The 23380-nt window shown below is 54.0% G+C and overlaps 1 protein-coding gene across 15 annotated transcripts in view; it reads right to left on the reverse strand.

Moving 5' to 3' along the window:
• The window catches only part of DENND1A (DENN domain containing 1A), a 512085-nt gene that overhangs the window by 22409 nt on the left and 466296 nt on the right, over window positions 1-23380 (reverse strand). For 11 of the 15 annotated variants that reach the window (XM_045470412.1, XM_045470408.1, XM_045470411.1 and 8 more), the window contains one exon: window positions 5089-5145. The exons of 3 other annotated variants lie outside the window; for them this stretch is intronic. In XM_045470412.1, coding sequence (XP_045326368.1) covers window positions 5089-5145 — 57 coding nt within the window. Of the gene's footprint in view, window positions 1-1250; window positions 2373-5088; window positions 5146-23380 lie in introns of those variants that run through there. One more of the 15 variants, XM_045470418.1, reaches the window with a different exon arrangement.

A 23380-nucleotide genomic window follows, 5' to 3' on the forward strand; every position in this document is an offset into this window, starting at 1 on the left:
CCTGCCCCAGAGGTCCCGGGGTGGGGGTTTCGGGAAAGGTCAGATATTAAGGCCTGTCAGCCTGTCCTCTTCGCACACGGCTGCTCCTCGCTACAATAAAGGCGGGTTTGGAATGTGAACTTGTGGCTGAAATGGGGGGATTAAGTTTGTGGCAACTTCAACTGAACTTGCAACGTGGTGAAACATGGGGAAAAAGAACAACAGAGCTAATTAGACGAGCTGAGCTGTCAGAGTGCCGCCGAATGGCTCAGCGCCAACAAACAAAAGGAATGGGTTGGCAATCAGCAGGATCGATGGAGAAGACTGCTTCATTAGGGATGATAAAACAGACAGAGCAGGGAGAGGGGGTGGGGGAGGGGAGCAGGGAGGCAGGGAGGCGGGGGAGGGAGAGGAAGGCACAACAGACCCGGAGACAGTCAGTCACCTGCACAGCTACAGACACACCCAGAGTCACACACACCTGACTGGTGTGGACAAAGCCAGACACAAATTACACTCACAGACAACCATCCACGCACAGAGGCCTCCAGGCGCCGGCATTCAGCCTCACAAATACACACTCACGAGAGTCGAAGGTACGTGCACGAATCACACACTTGCGTGCACACACACGGCCACAGACGTTCAGCTGGTGCCGCAACCAGGCACACACATGCACGCGTGCACGTACACACACACACACACACACACACACACACACACACACACAGACAAAATGGTTTAATGAAGCCCGAATCACAAGACGATGCCGACTACTGGCCCGTCAGATTTCAGCGATCACATCGTCTTTGGGGGGTGCTTAGCAGGGGCGGGGGCTAGGGGAGGGGGAAGAAAACACACGCACGCACCACAGCCACCGGCCCCTCCAGTGTTGGGATCCCAGCAGCGCCAGGGGAGAAAATGCTAAACAGGGATTTTGAGCTCTGTTCAAGGGGGACTTGTGGGGAAAGTTGGGAAACCAGCCAATTCCCCACTGGATTTAAAACCTGAGAAATCTAAGTCGGCAGGGTTAAATGTGTATTGAATACAAAAGCACCGAGTACATTTGATTTTAATGGTGAGCAAGAAATAATAAATACAGAGCTTATAAAGCGCTTCACATGCGGCCGGGCACAGCCTGCCTCTCCCCTGCATGCCCCAGCCCACTCCCCCTAGTCCACCAGACACTGGCAAGGCTTTCTTCTGCTCCTTCCTTTCTCTTCTTGTTAAAAAGAAAATCTAAATCCTCTGGTAACATCTGAACTCCAGCCACAGGTGCCTGGCTACAAAGCTTCTTCCAGAAGGGCTGAACGGCTAGCCCCCATGCTCCTGCCACCCCGGGGCCAACGGCCGCACTGCTAACCAGACGTTTGTGGCCAAGTACGTGGTAAAGCCCGGCTGGGGGCCAGAGGCTCCTGACAGGAGAGCCGGTCGGGCCATTCTTTTCAAGGCCCTCGAGGGGCCCTGTGTCTCCCCGGGTCACCCGGAGCGGACAGCGGTGCATACTGGAAAGGCTTACACGGGTACACTCAGCGGGCAGATTCCGGGGCACGGGGCGCTGCCGGGCCCAGAAAGCACGAGCCTTCCAGGACCCCCAATTTAGTCCCATAGTGACCCTGCTTGGCAGAGGGTGTGTGGGGTGGCAGAAGTGTGGCATACATGCCCACCTCATGCCAGGCACCACACACATGTGATCTCACTACCCTCACCAGGCCGGGGGCTGCTGAACCTATTTTACAGATGATCAAACTAAGGGTCCGAGAATTAAACGTCTTGCCTGAACTTATACAGTCAGGAATTGCCAACCTGTGATTCAAATCGGGTCAGGCCTCTTCGACTTCCAAGCTCAGGAGAAATGGTTCTGCCAGGCACATTGCCCCGAGGGTACCACAGCGCAGGGTGGGCAGAGCCCGGGGTACCGATCCGCTCGCCTCCTACACCAGAGCAGTGGCACAGGCGGGTACTACTCGAGTGTTTCTTGGGGTAACGTTTGCCTTCCCAAGTCCTCGGTTGCCGGTTGGTGTGGCTGGGCCTCCCCCAGTCCACACGGATCCCCACGCTGGTGAGACCGCACGGAATCCACAGGAGCTGTCTCCAATACCTGAGCTTTTCCAGCAGGAGCAGTCCTGTCCCGGATCACGCTTTGCAAGAGAGTCCCTGCCTGCCTTGGATCCCAGGTCTCTACAGGGAATTCTGAGAGCAGCCCTCTGTAGGGCTGGCTGAAGGAGAGGCTGCTTGGTGAGGAGTGCGGAGAGGCAGGCCCGGGCTCCGTGGCCAGCTTGGCCTCTTAGCATCTCTGTGGTCTCGGCTGCCTGCTGGATAAATAGCTCTGCCTCCTCCAGGCTGTGGTGGGGACACATGAGACCATAATCACACGAGGGCCCAGCACAGTCCTAGGCACGGAAAAGGCGCTCAGTGCATAATTGTTAATTCTCTTCACCTCTGTGTCTTGCCAAGCCCCAACACTGCCCCAGAGATTCCACAGAAAGCCCAGCTCACCGCTAATGATTACTTTTTCTCCATCAAAGGCTCTGGCCCAGTATTTCACACTAAGGCAGATTCCATGGGACTGCAGGTGGAGGGTCCTGGGAGAGCTCAGTATGCCGGAAAGACCATGGGTTTTAGAGTCTGGTAACCCCTTTCTGCGTTTGAGGGACTTGGGTTAGGTTACCAAGCATCACTTTTCTCATCTCTAAAATGGGTGGAGATGATGTCTACTTCACAGAGTTACTGTGAGGCCCAGCTAGGATTACTTGCTGACTATAAAAAATCCTCGGCAAATGATAGTCACTAAGAAACTGAGTCACTCCTTAGAACTTCTGAGGTTCAGGGGCGCCGGGGTGGCTCAGTCGGTTAAGCGACCGACTTCGGCTCAGGTCATGATCTCCCGGCTTGTGGGTTTGAGCCCCGCGTCTGGCCCTGTGCTGACAGCTCAGAGCCGGGAACCCATTTCGGATTCTGTGTCTCTCCCTCTCTCTGCCCCTCCCCTGCTCACACTCTGTTTCTCTCTTTCTCTCTCAAAAATAAATAAACAAACAAACAAACAAACAAACAAACATTTTTAAAAAAGGAAGTTCTAAGGTTTAAAAGCCTGTTAAGAGTACGAGCCACTGCTGTGTGGCAGGCACTGTGCTCGGTGCTTTACAAGGATCGTCTATGTTTTCTCTCTCAAGGCCTCTGGGGAATGAGGGCATGTTAGACAGAAGGTTTTTTTTTTTTTTTTTTTTTTTTTTAAATTTTTTTTTTTTTCAACGTTTATTTATTTTTTGGGACAGAGAGAGACAGAGCATGAACGGGGGAGGGGCAGAGAGAGAGGGAGACACAGAATCGGAAACAGGCTCCAGGCTCTGAGCCATCAGCCCAGAGCCCGACGCGGGGCTCGAACTCACGGACCGCGAGATCGTGACCTGGCTGAAGTCGGACGCTTAACTGACTGCGCCACCCAGGCGCCCCTTTTTTTTTTTTTTTAAATGTTTATTTATTTTTGAGACAGAGAGAGACAGAGCATGAACGGGGGAAGGTCAGAGTGAGAGGGAGACACAGAATCTGAAGCAGGCTCCAAGCTCTGAGCTGTCAGCACAGAGCCTGATGCAGGGCTCGAACTCATGGACCGTGAGATCATGACCCGAGCCGAAGTCAGACACTCAACCAACTGAGCCACTCAGGCGCCCCCAGAAGGTGTGTTAAAGGGAGAGAGGTGGGGTGCCTGGGTGGCTCAGTTGGTTGAGCGTGCTTTAGGTGAAGGTATCTAAGTCCCCACCGCCCTCGCCCCCCCACCTCCACCCCTGCCCTCTAACTCCTACACACAGGAGGGAAGGGAAGGAAAAGAGCACCACAGAATTTTCCAACATCTGCACAGAGAGCAGCCACCCAATCGATGCTGGGCGTGTGCACCAAGGATTAAAAACAGACACGGTAGGGCCTGGCCACCTGCACCCCTCGGCTGCCACGTGTCACAAGATCAATTTGGATGTGTGCATTGGAAAAGGGGGAGCAGGGGTTGGGATGTGGGTTTGTGGGGCACTCTGGTCGCAGTTGGATGGGAACCTGACCTCTTGCTGGGCTGCAGGAGCGGTGGCTACTTTGAACACAGAGACTGCTGCTTTGAGGCTGCTTTGAGACATAGAAACTCTTCTCTCGGTAAACAGGCCTCACCAAACGGTCCTGGCAAGTTTCCACTTTGAAGGAACCCATTGAAGTGGTTACCCCTCAGCACAGCCCAAGTCTGAACTTCTAAGGAAAACGGGGCCCCACATCCAATACTTTTCCATGGTATTTGTCTTTAAAAACCTTGGGTCGGGGGGGCACCTGGGTGGCTCGGTCGGTTAAGCGTCTGAACTTCAGCTCAGGTCGTGATCTCATGGTTTGCGAGCTAGAGCCCTGCATTGGGGTCCACGCTGGCAGTGCAGAGCCTGCTTGGGATTTTTGCTCTCTCCTCTCTCTCTGCCCCTCCCCTGATCATGCTCCCCCCACCCCAAATAAATAAACTTAAAAAAACAAGAACAAAAACAACTCGGATAGGTCTCTCTGCTTCGCCCACCCCATTCCAAGGTGTCGGTGGGTTTGTCGCCCTGACTTGGGACTTCACTGGGCAAGGTGGAGCTCCACGTGAGGCCTGGAACAGGAGGCCCTGTCTCCATCCGAGCTAGCTCGAGATTCTCTGGGCGTAGCCTCTGCCCTCACAAAGGGACATCAAACGCATTTCCAAACCAAGAGCAGGCAGGAATGAGACCCCTGCTGCCAGACTTCTGCTTCCTTTGTGAGGAAAGGCAGTTGGAGCTGGGCTTTAAAGCTCACTGGCTAGAAGTAGGAGTCAACCTAGGAGATGTGCTCAAGTGATGTACACACGCACACACGGCAAACACACCACACGGTGGCCCACGGCTACCTACAGCTCTGGCCTACAAGTCGTCAAACTGGTTCGGGGAAAAGGAGACAGAAGCCCAGGAAATGCAAGTTTGGGTTCATGCCACGCAGAGAGGGAAGCTGAAAAACCCAATTCCCGGTTTTGTTTTGCAAGGCAGCTGAGTTCAAACTCCCGAGGTTTAGTCAGGCGGGGAGGACGGCTCAGGCAGTGTTAGGCGGAGGGCAGAACCACTGGCTACTCACGGGCCTCGAGCGCTGTATCTTGGGAGGCGGCGGGCGAGTGGGACGGAGTCTTTGTGGCTGCATTAAAGCGAAACTTAAAACATCAGTACACATGGAGACGGTTTGATGCATTTCCACACACGGCACACGAGAGGACGCATCCAGTCGCCCAAGCCAGACCCCAAGAAGCGTCCTCGATGCCTCCCGCTCTCTCACTCCCATGTCAACTGGTCGCTGGACCCTGCGCATGCATTTCTGAGGCCTGGATCACTGTAATCATCTCCCAACAGGATCTCCTCCAGCCATTCTCCACACGGGCCCGGGGGGATCTTCTAAAATGCAATACGACCTTGTTGCACCCCAACCTCGAGACCTCTGCTGCCCTTCCTGCCTCCTTGGGGGACAGCTCAACAAGGCTGTGGGCTGGCATTCCAAGACCTGGGCTCTCTTGTGCCCCATACAGACCCCTCCCAATCTTCATCCTTGCTCACCAGGGCAGATCCTCAAATGGCCCTGGACTCTCATGCCTCGTTTCCTGCCTGCCTCTTAGGGTCGAATGACCCACCCCCTCCTGATCTGCCTGGCAAATAAATGTCTACTTGTCATTCACGATAGTGGGTCACCGGCTGCCTTCAATGCTCCCCCTGCCCAGTGCTCCCTGCTACCTGGGACTTATCACCCGGTGTCTCCCTCCCAGCGCCCCCTCCCCTGCACTATCTTTCAAATGTTCATTTCCTTGAGGGATTCATCCCTGTTCCCGGGGCGGGGGGGGGGATATCTGCAAAAAAAATGTCTGATGAACGAATAAAATGGAACAAAACGCTTGGCTTTTGAAATCAGGATTTGAATAAAAACCAACAGAGCACAGGCTTGTTGGCTGTCTCTTCCGACCCTTTATTTTGAAAGTCAAACTTTGTCCTTTCAATGGCCTGCGTACGTAGATGCCCCAGACAGGTGTGGGGGGTGGGCAGGCAGAGGAAGGAAAGGAAGCCTTCACACTAGACCAAACCACGACCCTCCGCAAACCCTGGGAAGCTTCCGGCTGGTTCCTCCCCCTTCACCCAGGAGGTTCACAAAGTCTACACCTGCACTGCTCCCTTCGGCAGCCGATGGCCATGGGTGGCAGGTCTGAATTAAGATGTGCCGTACGTATAAAATACACACTGGCTTTCAGATACTCAGTTAGAAACAAGTATGTAAAGCGTCTAAACAATTTTTTATATTGATTACGTGTTGAAATGAAAGCATTTTGGCTATTTGGTTAAATATCATTACGATTAATTTTGTGTTCCTTTCTACTCTTTCGATGTAGTTACTAAAACATTTTTAGAATTCCACGTGTGACTTGCATGGGAGGCTCCCGCTAGGTTTCTCCTGGACGGTGCGTTAAAGCCTCATTTGGTTGCAGAAATTCTTTGGATACCAGACCTGCCTTGGAGCTCACTCTCTGGACCCAACTCCTGGAGAGTAGGGGCCATGTCTCGGGGGTCCCTGGGTCCCAGCACAGGGTCTGTCAGAGTGGCCCAAGGGGAGAGTTGGCGGAGGCACTCGGTAGAGAATTGGGCCCCCCCGTAGCACGTCCAGAGCATGTCTGGATGGAGATACACTGGAGATACACTGAGGCTTTCTGGGCCCTGTGCTGTTTAGCTGGCAGCGTGGGCCCAACCGTGCTCACAGACCTGTCCCTGGCTGGAGCCCACCCGGGGGTTGGAAATGCCACCCGGGTGGAAATGCCAGTGAAATGAGCCCAGCAGCCCACTGCACTCTATTTCTTCTCCATCATGTTTACAGGAAAAGTGTGGGGCAAAAGGGAATGGAGCCCCTCAGCCCACACTGATCAAGGGAAAGTAAAAGGACAGGGAGAGGGGTGCCTCCTGCGGTGTGCACAGGCTGCCGCCTCATCCTTCCCCCGCCTCTCCTCATCACCCCGCCTCCCCCCCCCAAGCCCCGCTTCACTTGTTTTGGGCCGCTCTACTTCTGGATGACCAGTTCTCCAGCCCACAGTCCTTGTGGCTCATCGCCTCTGACCGAGTCATTGCCACCCTGCTGGCGGGGGTGGCAGAACCCCCAGGAGGCGGCCTCTGGGGTCAGAGAGTCTTGGGCTGAACCCCAGCCCCCCACCCCACCATTTGGATTTCCACAGGCCCATGATATAACCACCTGTGCCTCACTTTCCTCATCTGTAAAAGCAGGTAGTGGATTACCCACCCCAGGGGGCTGTTAGGGAGATTCAGTGAGACATGTTCGCCAAGATCTTCCCACCGTGCCGCCAGCAGACTTTAGCAACCATCACCGTTAGCAGGTCTCTCCCCCTCCAGCCTCTCCCCTCCCCATCCATCTCCACGCTTGTTCCAGAGCGGACTTAAAACATATATATATATATATGCATGCCCAATCGTGTCATTTGCCAGCTTAAATCATCTCAGTGGAAGGCCAGCGTCTCCCAAGGCATCTCCCAGTGCATCCCGGGAGATGCACTGTATGAAGGAAGAAAAGGGGGTTCCCTAGCCTGACACGTCCGGGAAATGCTGCCTACCGCCTTGCTCCTTTTGGAGATTCACAATGCCAGTTAGCACAGCAAAGGCTGCCAAGGCTTGCAGTAAAAAACCCACCTTAAACAGGCAAATCCCTATTAACTTTTTTTCTTGTATGTCCTATTTCTCCCAATTTATTTGAACACAGACTCACTTTCCCTATAACAGCTGTTAATCTACCTGCAGCGTTCAAAGCCCTCCAGGCACTGGGCACCACCCACAGACCTCTGCTGTCTCCTCCCTGGTGTTTACCACCCCCCCCCCACCCCGCCCCATCCCTCCCCAGCCCCTCTACCCCATCCCACTCAGCTTACCCTCCTGTTCTCCCTGAGTGCTTCAATACTGGTCCCCTTGCCTGAAGCACCTTTTCATTTCCTTGCGTCTCACCCTGGGCGCCTCCTATTTGTCCTCTGATGCCTGGCTCAGGTGTCACCGCCCCCAGGAGTCCCTCCCTGCCCTTCCCTGCTACCAGTGTATTCACAGCACACAGGGTGTCATTTCTCTGTTTATCCTGGGATCTAGTTGAGTGCTGGTACATAATAGGCGCTCAGCAAAAGATCCTTGGCTTAAAGTTTCTGGCACGCGCAGAGATTTGACAAATGTTCGTTCTCCAGATTTCGTATTTAACTTCTTTCCCTTTGACTGTCACCAGGAAGTGCTGGTCCTTTTGCAACTGAATTTATACATGGTGGGGAGAACGTAGACTCTCGATCACACCCGACCCAGAAGCCAGCAGAGTAAGTCAGGGGGATTTAAAGTCACTATGAAAGGGTGATGTGGTACCTATGTTAGGGCCCCACTGCTGCGGTATATGGCACTTCCCACAGGGCCACGCACCAGCGGACACACCACTCCAAGAACTTCCCAAGTCTGCTGGGGTGGGATGGCAGCTGGGGACACAGGCTGGGGAGAGCTGAGTGCCCTGGGGACAATCAGAAGAGGCCACAAGGGTGAGTGGTGGTGATCTGGGTGGGAAGAGGGAGTGAAAAAAGAAGTCGGGGAAGGATAAACTCAACACACCACTTTGCAGAACGTGGCCCCAGTGCGCGGAAGCTGATTCGGGGACTAACTGAACGTGGGGGCAGGGTGGCCTGGGTGGCTCAGTTGGTTAAACATCTGACTCTTGGTTTTGGCTCAAGTCATGATCTCCTAGTTCGCAGGATCGGGCCCTGCGCTGGGCTCTGCGTTGAGGGTGCGCAGCCTGCTTGGGATTCTCTCTCTGCCTCTCTTTTGGCCACGCTCTGATAAGGAAATAAACATTACAAAGAAAAAAAGAAAACGGGGACTCTGGCAGTGTGAGCGGGGGCCCAGGGAGGCTGCAGAGCTGGCCAGGAGCCCTGTCCCCTACTCCCTAAGGGCAGAGACCCGCTCACGTTCTTCTCTGCACCGCAGTCCCCAGTCCAGGGCCGGTACCGGCTTGTTCTTCTCTTCGCATGGCCCTAGTATGAGGAGCATATCTATCTGTGAACAAGGAAACAGACTGCAGCGAGGCAAAGTGACCCGCTCGTGGCCCCAACTGGTACTGGGGAGTCCTGGGAGTGGGTCTCAGGCCTCAACTCTGGAACCAATGCGCTTCCCACCGCTGGAGTAGGTGGAGACAAAACCAGAAGAGCCTTAAATCAGAAGGAGCAGAGCACTGAGAAAGCCAGGTCCGGGCACCTGTGCACAGAAATCACGTTGTACGCGGCCCTCAATTCCCTGGCTGGATCAAAATGCGGCTACACTGACTGCTGTTTCTTAAGTGAGTTCAAAAGGCTGGGCCTTTGGCAATCTTTTGCTAAGAAGAGTTCCATTCAGCATTTCATCTGGCACTTCCTGAGCTGGGCTAGGGTAGGAGGGATGGTGGGGCTGGAGGTTTTGATAATCAACACATACACCTGTTTTCCTGAAGGTCGTGTCCAATCAGGGAAGCAGATTCATGCTCACAGAGTGGAAGCATTCCTCCTACGTATGTTTGCGGAACAACTGCTTGGGGCCAGGGCCCAGAGACTCAGGAGAGTAAGATACAGTTCCTGTCCTTAAGAAATGTATGGTCTGGTGGCATTTGACCTATCGTAGAAAAACACCTTTCTTAGTTTATAAAGAGTATTTGGGCTAAAACCAAGAGATATACTTCGAGTTAGAAAGACGTGGGTTTGTGTGTCAGCTCTGCCGTTTTCCAGTTGAGTTCAATACTGGTTCTGCCACTTGGGTGAGTTATTTAACCCAAGTCCCAGTTCACTCTTCCGCAAAATGGAAATAACTCTTGAGTCACATGCACTGGTGTAAGGATGCTACAACAGGAGTGCAGTTGTGGCTGGGCTTTGGCCCAGCGCCTGATGATGAACAGGACCAGCCAATCCCCTCTTCCCCCGTTGGACTGACGAGTCTTCCCAGAAAGGTCCCGTGGATGTGAAGACCTTGGTTTTCCAAGGGAGTGTATTGTCAGCAAGGCACTGTTGAAAGTGACTGGTGTTTAATAATAATCTCTCTTATTTATACGATGTGTTTTCCTTTCAAAGCATTTCTGCTTCTCCTCTTTCCTCTGAGACTCATATCCCTCAGTGAGGCAAGTTAAAGGAGGATCATTTCTCTGCTATAGTGGCAGGAAACAGGAGGCCCAGAGAGGTTAAGGGACTGGTATGAGGTCACACAGCTAGTAGCAGGAACTAAACAAGCAGGTATTCTTAGTGCATTGCACTACCCTTGTCAACCCAAATTTCCAAAGTCCTCTGGAATCCCTTCTGATGTGGTTTTTCTAATCCGTCTGCAGACAGAATCTGTTGTTAGAGATCTGTGCCTAGGAGAAAACGTGCGTGAGAGAGTGACTCACATCTTCCCCTTCCTTCCTTGAGCATGTCTTTCCAGTGCCTTCCAAAGGAGGTATGAATTCATTTGTTCATTCATTTAACCAACAGTGCACATCAGTGAAGACGACACAGTCCTGTCCTCCAAGGCCTCCCACTCTGATAGAATGGGTGATGATGCAGGGGGGACAGAGGGGTGTGGAGGTTGTGGAGGTCCACAGGGGGAGCTTCTCTCTACTGGATAGGGGTGGTAGAGAGTTCGAGTGCACAGTACAGGGGAACTACAGTGGCCCAACATGGATAGAGCAAGGATAAATGTGAGGACAGGTCAGGCCAGGACCCTGGATGGGTCGGTGGGGGTCACATAATATAGGTCCTTGAATATCAGGCTAAGGAGTGTGGCTTTTCTCTTGGGAGCAGTTGGGAGGGATTTAGGTAAGGGGTTGGGGGGACATATCAAAGCCTTGGTGTAGAAGTTGGATGGGAGGAGGAGGATGGGTGGGCTTCTAAGGACAGGCATTCCCCCCCTCTGCCCACCGCCAGCCACAGGGCCCTGCCCAGGCCTCCATGTTGTGAACTCACTGCTCCCGGCCACCTGACTACTGCGCGATGTAAACGTGAGAGAGTAAGAGAGACAAGAGAGTGAGAGAGTGAGTGAGAGAGTAAGCCCGAAAGTGTGATTGACACGGAAGTCCCAGAGAAGAGAGGAATTCTTTGGCCTCTGCCCGGCCCTTGGCGTTTGTATCTGTCAGCCGTGTGAGCCAGGTGAGTATGCTCATTGGCTATGAAGCCCACATTTACGAGGACAGCATCTGATTTGCAGTTAATTTGTTGATGCAGCAAAACACATTGTTTCCAAAAGGTCAGGAGGGGAAGCCGTGTTGGAATATCAACTTAATTACCTGGGCGGCATGGATGAGCGGGTGCCCTGCACAGGGCTCCGGGTGGCAAATGCTTGACTGGAGGCACGGCCCTGGAGCAGAGGGTGCAGTGCGTGCTTGGTGGGGGTCGGGGTGGCGGGGGCAGCCTGCACAGTAGGCACAGCCAGAGCACTGCCTGCCTGTGTGGTATGGCGTCTAACCAGCTTGCTTGCTTGCCGGGGGAATCCTCTGGATGGAAACGAGGGTCGTTACCCCATTTCACAGATGAGGGGAAGCAAAGACTTGCCCAGGGCCACATAGGGCAGTGGATGACAGGCCTCCGGAAGAGGGTCAGAGAGCTCATCTGAAGTCAATTGTGGGTCAGGGAGGGGTCCTGTGATCTAAGTGGGAGGGGCTGGCTGTTTAGGAAGCAAAGCATGGATTTACTCAGTCCCCAAGGGGGACACATCTTGGACTATCCCTTCAACATGCTTCGAGGTCACAATCAGCATTGCCATTTGGCTGCTGGGAATGTAGGGGCAGGAGGGAGTGGAGGGACAGGTGCTACCTAAGGCCACACAGAAGGTGAAATGTCCAAGTCAGTGGGGAGATAGGCCAGACCCCAATCAGAGACTGGTGGCATGGCAAGGGAGGCATAAGAACAGAGATGCCGGAGGCCCACGCGATCGATGAGCTTTGCTGAAAGCAGAAGGCTGTGCATACAAAGCTTGGGGTGTGGAGGCAGCCAGGGCCCTCGCACTTCCCCCTTCTGAGGGCTGGAGATAGTGGATGTGCCTGGTGGCAGCTGGAGGTCTCGGGTCCTATGTCCGAATGGTGCTCTGAGCTGCCTCTTCCCCGTCAGACTCTGTGTAGCCCATAAGGAAGCTGCCCCAGCGTCCCCAAAGGGGAGGCTGGATAGATGCCTGGGATTTCTCTATCCTAGGGATGTGCCCCAACCAGGTATGTTGCCAGGAAGGAGAGGGAGAAAGAGAAAATTCACAATTAAACTCTGTCACTGTTTAAGGAGGAAGGAGTTCACCTGGTTAATTTCCCTGGCTAGTAGCCACATCAATTCTCTGACCTGTGCATGAGACGGCCCTGGTTGGGAGAGGAAGGCAAAGCGTTCTGTGGCTTTACAAAGGGCCTCTGGGCTGAGAGTAGGCCTCCTGTACTCCTCGGGACTGGAAAGCTGCTATTATGCAAGATATGGAAATAAAAGAAGGTTCCTTTTGATACGCCTCCAAAAAGGACCGTACTGGGGCTATATTTTGCGGAGAGCGTCGCCTTTGAAATGCCCAACCAGCTCTTTTGGGCACAGCTCCTACCTGTTTCCTAACTCCTGTCATTACCTGCAGTCCTCTCGTCCACCCTTGAGAGCTGGTCCTGCCTGTGGGAGGGTCAAATGCCTGCCTCTGCTTCAGCGTTTCAGCAAGGACAGCTGGAGGGGCTGGGCGCTGGTGTCCTGGGGTACTCGCTCTGTGCCGACAGCGCTGGGCAGGGCCCTGGGCCCCTAGACAGCATTCCAGAACCTTCCAGCCCTGAGCACCTGCAGAGTTACCTCCATGCTCCAGGCTGTAATCTTGGAGGGACGCTCCTTACAAGATGCGGCACAGGGTAGACTTTCTACATCATGGCCGAGGATGAAGTTTCCAACCTGCCCACAGCAGGTGGCAAGGAGGTGCTTGTACATGGGAAAGGGAGGCTGGTGGGGGGCTCTTCTCTTGGAGCACCCTGGATGGGCCAGTGTTACTCCAAATATCCCAGTCAGTCCTAAAACTCTGGACAGAGACTCCATCATGATCCCTGTTCTATAGACGTAGAAACTGAAGCCTCTTGCTGAAACTCACACAACATAGTTAGGAAGTCAGTGGGGCTGGTTGTCGGGCAGAGGAGGGTCTCGACATGCCGTGACTTGCCGTCCCGAGGCATCATCTGTGAGGGGACACTCAGGACCAAAGGTGGTCCTCTGAGAGAAGCCGTGGCACCTGCCACTAGGTCTGTAAGCCATCATCTCCGGAAAGGGGATGCTTAGGTTACGGTCCCCTCAACAGGTCACCTTGCGAGGCCATTCTCTCAGGTTGGTCCTGGGCACTTTCTCTGCAGTGAGTGTGGAGCTGAAAGACATCTCAGCCCGGTCCCGAAGAGCGGTGCGTTCCTCCCTGATGTTGACAGGAGTAGTATTTTGTAGTGGTGCTGGTTAATTTGTAGTGGCATTTGTGGTTTGAAGCCTTGTCAAGATCCCTGATTACCTCCCGTGCAAGGAGCTTGGCTGATGGGGAAGTTCACATGCTGAACAAAAGCGGCGAGGCAGCTGTGAGGAAGGCTGCGAGGGGGCCGGGTGACCCCAGCCGCTTGGGGGACAGAGGCGGGGGTAGAGAGGAGGGCCGGCAGTGGGGTGGGGGAGGGGTGCCTTTTGTTTTTAGTCAGGTGCAGCTGCTCGGTCTGAATAGGTGGCATCCCATTGGTGGCCGGAGGTCGGGCACCAGATGCGGCTGGTGGCTGGGCAGGGAGCTTTGCTGACGCGTACCATTCTCTGCCCAGACAGAAGCAGGAGGCGGGTGCTTCGCTGCTACCCACACCAGGGTAGCCATCGGGGATGCCATCAAGGGTGCCTGGGTGACATTCCCAGGAGGTGGGGGGGTCATGGGGAGGGGCTTCCAGATGTCGGGAGACAAAAGTCCCGCGATATCAACACGGGCTACTGTTTTCTTGGCCCTTGCTACATACCGGGGCCTGTGCTAGGAGCGTTACACGTAAGGCCCCTAATGACATCAACAACCCTGCAGGGAAGGGAAAAGTGGGGAAAAATCCCCATTTGGTAGATGAAGAAACTGAGGCCGCATGGCTCAGTGACTTGCCCAGGCCAGACCTCACAGCTAACAGGTGGCAGAGCCAGGATCCAAGCCCAGGTAGGTATGTCTGACTCCAAAGAAGCCCACATTCCTTCCATCAGACCCGATATCCAACTAGCAGAAGGAAGATGCAGAAACGTATCCCCTCAAGGCCAAGGGTGCTCTCCTCTCCCTGGGGAGATCTCCCACACTATCCTTTGAGCTTTTGGCCCTGCTACGTCTGTTCTGACCACACAGAAGCGTTCACCTCTGCAGCCACCTGCATTTCACCGGGCCTGTGCCCTGACTCGGTGAGGGTTTGCTCAGTGCATTTAAGGGCCAGGGCCAGCTCAGCAAAACCGAGGCTAATTTATCATCTCCGGAATGATGTCCACCCCAAGCGGTACGCCACTAGCAAATTAAAATAAAAATCTTCTCCTGATTTTGCAGTTGTACAGCTAGAACTGCATGGCATCCTCTGGATAGAGAGCCTGATGTCACGAAAGCCTCTCCACTGCTCTCCCTGGTCCGGCTCGCCGCCTAGGGGAGCTGGGCCAGCCCCACAGACTGTCCTTAGCAGGCTGTCCAGGGCCAGCCCTGCCCCCACCAGCCCCATGACTCACCCCACAACAAGCAGCCCCTTCTGTCTAGCCCCAAACAGACCCCGCCCTGTCCGTCCTGGGCCACCCGTCTTCGCGGTCAAATGCTCATCTTGTGTGCCCCTTTTGCTCTTGCCTCCCCGATGGATCCTTCTCATCCCTCAGGCCCCCGCCCCTTCCCTGGAAGCCACCTGTCTCTTCCTGGCTCCACGGGGCCGGGCTTCTTTCTTCTGTCCCTCTGCTGATGACACTGGGCCCCTCACAGGTGGCACCGCGTCCTGTTCACACCTGGACCACCGGCTCTGGGCACAAGGCCGGCGCGTGGTTAAGTGCAAAGTATTTGCTTGCCCAAGACTGTGGAACCGGGACCAAATGATCAGGGAGGCCATCGCCCAGCATTTGACTCACCCAGACCAACTAGTCATTGTCCCCGGACCCCAGCCGCTATGCCCAGAAGGCTGGCGGCATCTCCGGCATGCTTTTGATCAGGAAAAACTCCCAACCGAGAGGTATCCCGGTCCAACAGGTTGAGCCCCAGGGCCATGCCGAAAAGCAGGAGACTTTTTGAGAGGAATGCGAAAGTGAGAAGCAATACGATGCCCAGATGTGAAACATCCCCAAGTTTCCCCAGTGTGTCTGTTAAAGAAAGACAGTCAGGTTCAGGAGACAGAGGTTTTTTTTTTTTTTTTTCCCTCCCTCGGAACAAATGGATGGAGGACCTGGTTTTAAAATTCCTGGACCCTGGAATACATTTCTATCTGTGTCAAAGTCTACCCCTCCACCGCCTCAGCAGAGTTTAAAATCCTAGCTAATAGGTTAACAACTGTTTTTCTTCAGCTTCAAATGGAGAATATCAGAAGGCCGGGGGAATATGCGGCTCTCCAATTTGTACGGACTGCACACAGCTCCCTGCAATGTGTGTTTGACAGGACTGACATTTTGTACCGCTGTGAGATGGGAAAACGTGTGACATTTTTATTCATGGTGGCGTACGCCCTTGTAATGATCAGCTCTGGTCGATGTGCTTACCGCAGCAGCCCCAGAGCCCTCGGAGAACAAACAGGAACCCAAGGTGCCAGCAGTTCGACTGCCTTATTAAACACCGCCAGGATCCTAACGAAGACCAACTACTGGAAAATCTCACTGTCAAATCCTCAAGGACATTGTCAGCGCACAGCTAACTGCATATACTTTTCATTTAAAATACTGAAATCCAGCATTGTGCCATTACGAGCGAGGGGAGGGGCGCTCGCTCCAGTGGCCATTCTGTCAGCCGCTTCTTCGGAGCTCCAGATGCTGGAGCCAGATGCCCAGTGGGGTTCACGGCTCGGAAAGGGGCAGCAGAGATGGGGAGCCGACCTTCTGAAAAGCCCAGCCCTACCTTCAGGGCGAAAGGCTGAAGGTTACAGGCCTCGGCTACGCGTCACCCGGAACGTCGACCCACGGGTTCTCTTCGTAAGCTGAAGCGAATCTGCAGAATTTGAAAATCCGCTCCCCTCTCCACCCCCACCCCCCACCCCAGCCAGCCATCTTCCTGTAGGCACAACCCATTACATCCTGCAACTTGGTGCTAATCAGCCTTCTGTCTGGTGGCAGACCTTAAGACATCTGTAGGAACACACGGCCGCGGCAGGTTTCAAACCCTGGCAGGAAAGCTGCGTGTCAGGATGCCCACCTGCATCCTCACCACTTGCCTCAATACAAAGGCCTCGAGGTCAGCGGGCAGGAGGACCCCCTCCCTTCCACTGATACACACTGATGGATGGAAGTCAATCACGTGGCCGACCCTCGGAGCTTTTCGGGTTGTTACGCTGGGTGATTTGGTTATGGCTGCATATACTAACATACTGATGTATTTATTTTGTAAATATGTATTATTTATACGGTGCCTCTATTTCCATACTCCAGCCCTGACGCACCAAGGCACGCTCTGCTATTTATTTATGGGGTCCTTGTCGCAACGGGCCTAACAAGACGCCTGTGCGTGGTTCTTGCAGGTTTGCAACAAGCCTTAAGTGGTCGGCTAAACAACCGGATGTTCTCCATCCATCACGGGCAGAGGCTTGCATTTTAAGGGGCTGCCCGTAAAGTTTAGCATAATACCGTCCATCATCCTTGGCAGAGATGACCTGGGACACCGGAAAGCTGGCAACCCAGAGAGCAGGAGCCGTAACACTCCACGCCCCGGGAAGGGGGAGAGGGTGGAATAAGGTATGGGTAACAGGACCCAGAGAGAGCGGAAAAAGAAAGGCGGCTGGTAGACAGCCTTGGGGCAAAAGCGGGACAGAGAGGGTGGAGGTCACTGTACCCTATTTCCCCCAAGCTGGCCGTTCTGTCCCTCGGCAGAACCTTTCACACTGGGCTACAGAGGGGGATGTCCATTGGGTCTGCACACCCCGACAGATACTCCCGCTCTCATGGGCTGGGCCTCAAATCTCATGAGAGCACGTTGGTGGGCGGAAGAGAAGCTCAGCCTGTGTCTAGCCTTGGGTCATTCTAAGGTGAACTTCAATAGCTCCCGCGGAGGGCAGCCAGCAGACCACCGGGTTGTGTCTCCCGGATCTCTCTCAAACCTTTCCCTCCTCTTCACCCCCATAAGCAGGGTCCTAGGTCAGACTCCCACTAGCTCTTGACTGTGAGTTAGCGGCCTCATCAGCAGCATCCCTGCTTCACCCACCTCCCACCCCTTCCCATGTGGCCTAGAAAGTTCCCGGATGCCACTCCCTCAAATACAATCTTCACTGGCTCCCTGACACCCACAAGACGCATTTCAAGCTCCTCCGAGACCTGGGCACTGCCCACCTCCGCGGTTTGGCTCCCAGCCCTGCCAATTGCTTCCTGGCCTCTTGCCTCCCCGTGTTAGCCCCCCTCTTCTCTGAAGAGTCAGCTTCTCCTATCCTTACATAGGTTACTCTGCTTCCCTGGAATGCCCTCCTCCTCCGCCTCCACCTAATATACAACTTATCTTTCAAGATGCAGCAGAAATGTCACCTCTTCTGAGAAGCCTGCCCTGGTTCGGCCAAACATCTTAGGGCCCCTCTCCAGCCAGTACACTACGTCCATTAGCATTTCTCTCTCCATATGGTTTGGAAAGAATGCCATGAAGGCAGGACCATATCTTATTCCTCTGTGACCCTGGGGCCTTGGACAGGGCTTGCAGCCGATATGCCTGGTTATATGTTGGATAAGTGAAGGAAGGCATTAATGAGGACATAAAAGAATAACTCAGAGTTCTGACTGGCAAAAAAAAAAAAAAACTCCAAGGCTTCAGGATTTTTACTCCCAAAGACAGAAGGGCGGCAGGGGAAGAAGAATTCTTAGCTGGTCATCATGGCTTGGGCAACTGAAGGTGTTTGGGAGATAGCCCTGGGGCAGAAGCTTCCCTCCCACCCTGCTTCCCCCATCTGTAGAAAGAACAACCCCTTGGTTAGCAGGCCTGGGAAGTGACAGTCTCCTGGGCTTCCTGACTGCTTTATTCCAGCCGGCCTCAAGGCACCATCTTGCCAAGACCCCACCTACTGGCCCTCTGCAAAGATTTTACTGTCTCTTCTCCGGAAAGAGAGTGCAAACAGGGATCCACCTAGAAGGAGTTTGGGACCGGGGCATCCCAGGGAGGGCCGGGATGTACCCGTAACCATGGAACCGGATGGCTGATGGGGAGCAACACCTCAGAAACTCAGTTTCAACGGCTCCCAGGCAATGATAATCCCCTACCACACTTTGCATTTCAAGTGGGATAGAATCAACGATCCCTTGGGAGCAGTCCCTTTTATACGTTCTGTTTTCGTACTTTGATTACATTTTAAAATTCTCTGCAGTATCAACAAACGCACCGCAACACTGCAGAAGACGTGGAACCAAGCAGACTGACGATAAAACCAACGTGGCAAAGCAATAGCTCAAATGAGGGACACGGTCAGGGCGATCCCAGATCCAGTGTGCAGGAGGCTGGCACGCAGCCTTTGCTGCCAAGGTGCCCCAAGGTCAGGGGGCCTGGAGGTAAAGGGAAAAGCAGCTGGGGCTCTGAGTCTGAATCCGTCGTACCAGCCGGGGGATTAGGGTGAGGCCCCTGACCCTACTGAAGAGGACGGCGGTCTAGACCCCACTGCATCAGTCTGGGTTAAGATAATGTGAGAAAAGGCAAGCACCCAGTACCCAGGCATTCAGAAGGGCAACATCACTGTCCCTTGTACACTCCTCACTCCATGGTGGTAAGGAATCCGGGACTCTGTAGGTTTATTCTGGGGAGAAAGCCAGGTCCCAAATTCAGGCAGCAGCCATGAGCAGAGGCAGAACAAAGTGCCCTTGACCTCCACGGCCATCCTGTCCACACTGCTGGAGTCTAAACAGGCCCCACACCGCTGGCAGCTACCACCAGACGCCTCAGGAAACCAGGCAGAAATGACGACGAGAGTTTGACGAGAGGCTCAGAGCGAGGGGAGAGCCTGGTCTCCGGCGTCAGACAGACCTGGTGTGGAATTCTTGCTCTGCCACTTACTGTGTGGCCTTGGGCAAGTCGCTTAACCTCTCTGGGACTGGCTTTCTGGAGATAATAATAACTGTATCAATCTTACACGGTTGTTGAGAAGATTAAGTGAGGTGATTTGCCGGTGAGAGGCCCGAATCCCACAGAGTAGGTCCATGTTATAATGAAAACCGACCCAGTCCACCTGACCCGTCCTTATGGTGCCACTGCTCAGTCTGTCATCCCTTCCTTCTCGGCATGGCCAGGTTAATAATTTACCTAGTTCACAGATGTGCTTAGGGATGGACGGGGGACAACACGACAGGCGGCTCCTGGCATAGCACGCTTATAGCCATGGGGTGGGGACTCCCGGCATGGCCCCTGACACCATTCGAGTCCATTCTCCCAGAGGATCTTGCTTGTGGGAAATAACTTATTTTCAATATTTTATGTTTTATTTCCCCTTCCCTACCGTGATAAACGCCCCACCTTTGGCACAGAGAATTCTAATCTGAGAAAATGCCTCCTCTGGTCTCGCTGAATCAGATTTCCTGCTCTTGTCCTGCTGGGCTCAATATCTCGCTGGCAGGGAGCTGGATTCGGAGCTGCTCCAGCACAGACCTTAAAAGAAATGCTGTTTTTAGGCTCTGGTCAGTCCTCTGGCAAAGAGGCCCTGCTGGCACACTGCGGAGCGTGCACAGACTCGGGGGACGCAGGAGGCCTGTCGCTCACGCACGGCACCGCACACGGGGGTTTCAAAGGGAACACAGGCCCTTCAGAACACCAGCCACCCCTGTTTTCAGTTTCTCCTGCTCTGCCGAACCGAGCGGCTGCTCGAGGCGTGCACGGAGCTACTCCCACCTTTTCCTGTGATTCTCCACCTTTCACGTACTCACTCAGCACTCGGTCATTCCCCAAACTCTGCCTGGACAAGTCCTCTGTGCCAGGCCCCGTGAGGCTGCCAAGGCCACAGAGCTGAAGCTGATACCGTCCCCGTCTCGGGACACTGTGTCAGGCATGGGGATGGGGCCGATCCAGAGCAGGTAGGGAAGAGCTCTGCTTGGAGGAGTCAGGGAGGGCTCCTCGGGAAAGAGGGGCTTGAGGGGGGCCCTGAAACGTTGATGGGCTTTTGTCAGGAGGAACAGAGGAGGAAGGACATTCCTTCCTGGCAGTGGACAAAGTAGGAGCTGGTTCGCCGAGGGGCTCCCCCCGGCACCCAGCATGGGATCTGGCCTGGAGCAGATACCCAGGAAGAGCAGTGGAATGAACGAGTACAGATTGTGTGCTAGGGACAAGAGGAAAGGATGGGACCCTGTCCAGGTTGGAGGGCACTTGGCAGAGCCTCACAGGGGGAGAAGCACTGGCCTGACGTGGAGGATGGCAGGTACTTGCAGCCCAAAAGGCTCAGCGGTGGGCAGGGGAGCTTGAGAGGGGGGTGATACCGGCAGAGCCCTGAAGACTGGGTAAGTTCTCCGACCACCAGGTGAGTCTGTGAGGGGAGGGAAAACCTGGGGAGGGTCCCCTATTCTGGAGGGCCAAAGGGCCTGCCTATCTCATTGCTTGCTGATGTTTTCTGATGTCCCTCTGCCTCACTGACCAGTTGAGGAGAGCAACATGTGACCCTAGAAATAGAGGGATGTATGGGTACAGTGGGCTGGCGTCCTGGTAGAACTGGGGTGGGGCAGGTTTGGGGGAGGCCAAGGGCAGTGAGAGAAGCTCACGAAACAGGGATGAGGTAAAAGCAGATACCGGGGCGACCAGAACAAAGATGCCGTGTTCTCAGCACAGAGCTGGGGTACAAACCCAAGCTCTAGTCACAAACGACATGGCTTGGAATCCTGACTGTTGCTTCTAAGCTGTGCACCCTGGCTAAGTCTCCATCCTCGCTCTGTCTGGCCCGTCCTCCCCTCTGCAAGGGGAGAGAATACCTGAAACTCCCCCAGGTGGCTGAAAGGATTGTGGGCTAACCTGTGGGTACTGCCGAGCACCGTACCTGGGGTTGGAACACAGTTCTCCGGGTCTCCGCTCAGTGCCCGGCGCGACATGAGCAATTCGTCCTCACGCCCCTCCCACAACTGCCCTGAGACCATCCAATGCCTCGCATACAAGAGGTGCTCAAACTGTTGGTAAACTGCTCAAAAGTTCTGGAAGGTGGGTGGTCAGGGAGGGAGCTGACCATCCTCACGTGTGCTGAGTGGAGACCAGGTGCTGTAGCTTAGCCAGCTACATTGCTGTCCGAACCCGGATTTTCTCCTGGCTGCTGACACTTCCCGGCCCTTCCAGGGCGCATCAGGAAATTCACCCCGCAGTGCTGCACTCTGGCCTTCTCAAGCTCCCGGTGACGAGACGAATAGCATCTGAGAAGGCTTAATCAGAATTCTCCTGAGTTTTCCACTTGTTATGAATTTCCAGAATCTGAGTTCTCTCTTTGATTGGCAAGGTTCCCCTCCCAAATCGAACATGTGTGCCCAGAGGAGCAAACCCTGGCCTTGTTAACCTTCCATTGGAAAGCTGTCTCTGGGCTAGCCTGGGCTCCTGAAAAAGTGAGTCCGCGTGGAAAGACAGGCCTGCCAGCCACCCTCCCCAGGCAGACCTGACAGACCCACCAGCAATTAGGGGCCTCGCTGCTTTTGGAATGGCAGTGAATGAGTCCCAACAACTCTGGACAGCCACCCCACCAGGACTGAAGGCAGAGTAGGCTGTGGTCAGGCTGCAGCTGGCACAAAAACTGGAGTGGAGCCAGAGGGGCTGGAGTGGGGGAGCACCACAGTAGCATCCGCCTTCTCACGCACAGACATGGCTGAGAGAGCAGGAAGAGGGGCGATGGAAAAAGGGGAACCAGGATTTGGAAACAACGGGGACTCTGTGGACTGTGAAAACACGGCTGACGAATCAGAGCACGAAAATGACTTTGGACCACAGACCACGATGCTCATCGGCTCCCTCCCGTCTGGTGCCCCAACCTGCCCCACAACCTGCCTCTTGTGCTTGCTGTCCTAGTCACATCTGCTCCTTCCGGCGCCATCTCCTGGCCATGCCGCCAGCCCCTCGCCCTCTCTTCCATGAGGCAACCCCTGCTCAGTCGAGGTGTTGGCTTTCCCACCAAGAGCTGTGGGGACACAGGTCAGTCACCAGCGCACACAGGCAGGAAGGCTGCCATTGAGGGGTATGGGTTCTGAGAGCCACGATGATGGTCAGGGCCTGGGCAGCCAGGCTGGCTGGGGGGCTGTGTCAGTGGGTGACCACCAGCTGGCTCTTGCTTCCCCACTGGAGAAATACACGTATTTACCGAGGGCCTATGTGCAGCACTTAACTGGACAGATAACATCGCACTAAATCCTTACAACAACCGGGGACATGGGTACTACCATCCCCACGCCCAAGATGGGGAAACTCATTTTACTGAGGTTAGTTAGGAACAGCTAGTTAGTAACAGAGCTGAAATTTAATTCCAGAGCCGCCTGATGCTAAAACCTGTGCTTTGTTCTCTCTACTACCCTGTCCCCCAGCAACCGATCAGCATCTGCCTTTTCAGTAGTTACATTTTGAGGGGTGGGGGGACGCGGGCTGTGTTTGCTTCTTCTGTCTCTGTGAATGGATGGTATATACGCGTGTGTGTGCACGCATAATATTTTGACCACGCAACTTGAAAGCAAGTTTTAGACATCATGGTTCTTTGCCCCTAGATGTTTCAGTATGCATCTCCTAGGAATAAAGATAGCCCCCCACCAACCATGATATTAACAATAATTCCATCATATCAACTAACATCCTAGTCCATCTTCAAATCTGCCAACTTCCCCAAGAATGTCTTTAAAGCTTAAAAAAAAAACAAAACCCCACCATAATCCAAGTTAAGTTCTTCCTTTGCATTTGGTCATGCAGTTTAGTCTCTTTTATAGACAAAATTTTGCTTTATGTAATTCAAGGGATGCCAGACTTTTCCTTCCCTTGACTGCTCTCCCTGGCTTCCCTCCTCCCTGGCTCAACCCACCCTGGGAACAGGGGGTACCCCATTCTTCTGCCTCTTTCCCCTGCCTTCCTTTCCCCAGGCACACGGGACTAGACCTTGGGAGCTCATAAAAACACAAAATAAGAGGATCTAAATTCCTATAATACAAAGCTGTTTCCACTTGGAAATAAACCCCTTATTTATGGAAAGTGATTTGGAAGTAGTTTTTGGCCACTAATGGAATATTCATTTTTCTTCTTCACATGAACAGAATTATAAGCAGAGC

This window comes from Leopardus geoffroyi, chromosome D4, assembly GCF_018350155.1.
Source record: "Leopardus geoffroyi isolate Oge1 chromosome D4, O.geoffroyi_Oge1_pat1.0, whole genome shotgun sequence".
In the NCBI taxonomy this organism is placed as follows: Eukaryota; Metazoa; Chordata; class Mammalia; order Carnivora; family Felidae; genus Leopardus; species Leopardus geoffroyi.